At 40.5% G+C, this 543-nt stretch overlaps 1 protein-coding gene across 1 annotated transcript in view; it reads left to right on the forward strand.

The window, feature by feature from the left end:
* LOC110334270 (olfactory receptor 2W1-like) overlaps positions 1 to 320 on the forward strand; it is a 912-nt gene extending 592 nt beyond the window's left edge. The window contains exon 2 of the mRNA XM_021216111.1: positions 4 to 320. Coding sequence (XP_021071770.1) covers positions 4 to 320 — 317 coding nt within the window. The remainder of the gene's footprint in view (positions 1 to 3) is intronic.
* Positions 321 to 543: the final 223 nt, after the last annotated feature.

Consider the following 543-nt stretch of genomic DNA (forward strand, 5'->3'; position numbering starts at 1 on the left):
TCCTTATTCTTATTTCCTATGGCTACATAGCCAAAACTGTGCTTAACATGAAGTCAAGGGCAGGGCAACAAAAAGCAATGAATACCTGTGGATCTCATCTCACTGTGGTCTCCATATTCTATGGAACTATCATCTACATGTACCTACAACCTGGTAACAGGGCCTCTAAGGACCAGGGCAAGTTCCTCACCCTCTTTTACACCATCATCACTCCAAGTCTCAACCCCCTCATTTATACCCTAAGAAACAGAGACATGAAAGATGCACTGAAAAAACTCATGAGGTTTTACCACAGATTTGCCGAAGTAAGGAGAAACTAGAAGCCATGGAAAAGTATTGGAGAGAACAAAGCAACAAAGGAAGTTGTCTGGTTCAGATTTGAATAAGGAAAGTTATCCTTGGATCTTAAAGCCCAACTGCTGAAGTAATTCTCACATACAGATCTCTTGTGGATGCAGACAACTTGGAAGATTAAGTAGATCTTCCATGTTTCTAACCATTAGCATATTCTCAGGGAATACATGTCACTAAGAATCTGTTTGC

This window comes from Mus pahari, chromosome 16, assembly GCF_900095145.1.
Source record: "Mus pahari chromosome 16, PAHARI_EIJ_v1.1, whole genome shotgun sequence".
Classification (NCBI taxonomy): Eukaryota; Metazoa; Chordata; class Mammalia; order Rodentia; family Muridae; genus Mus; species Mus pahari.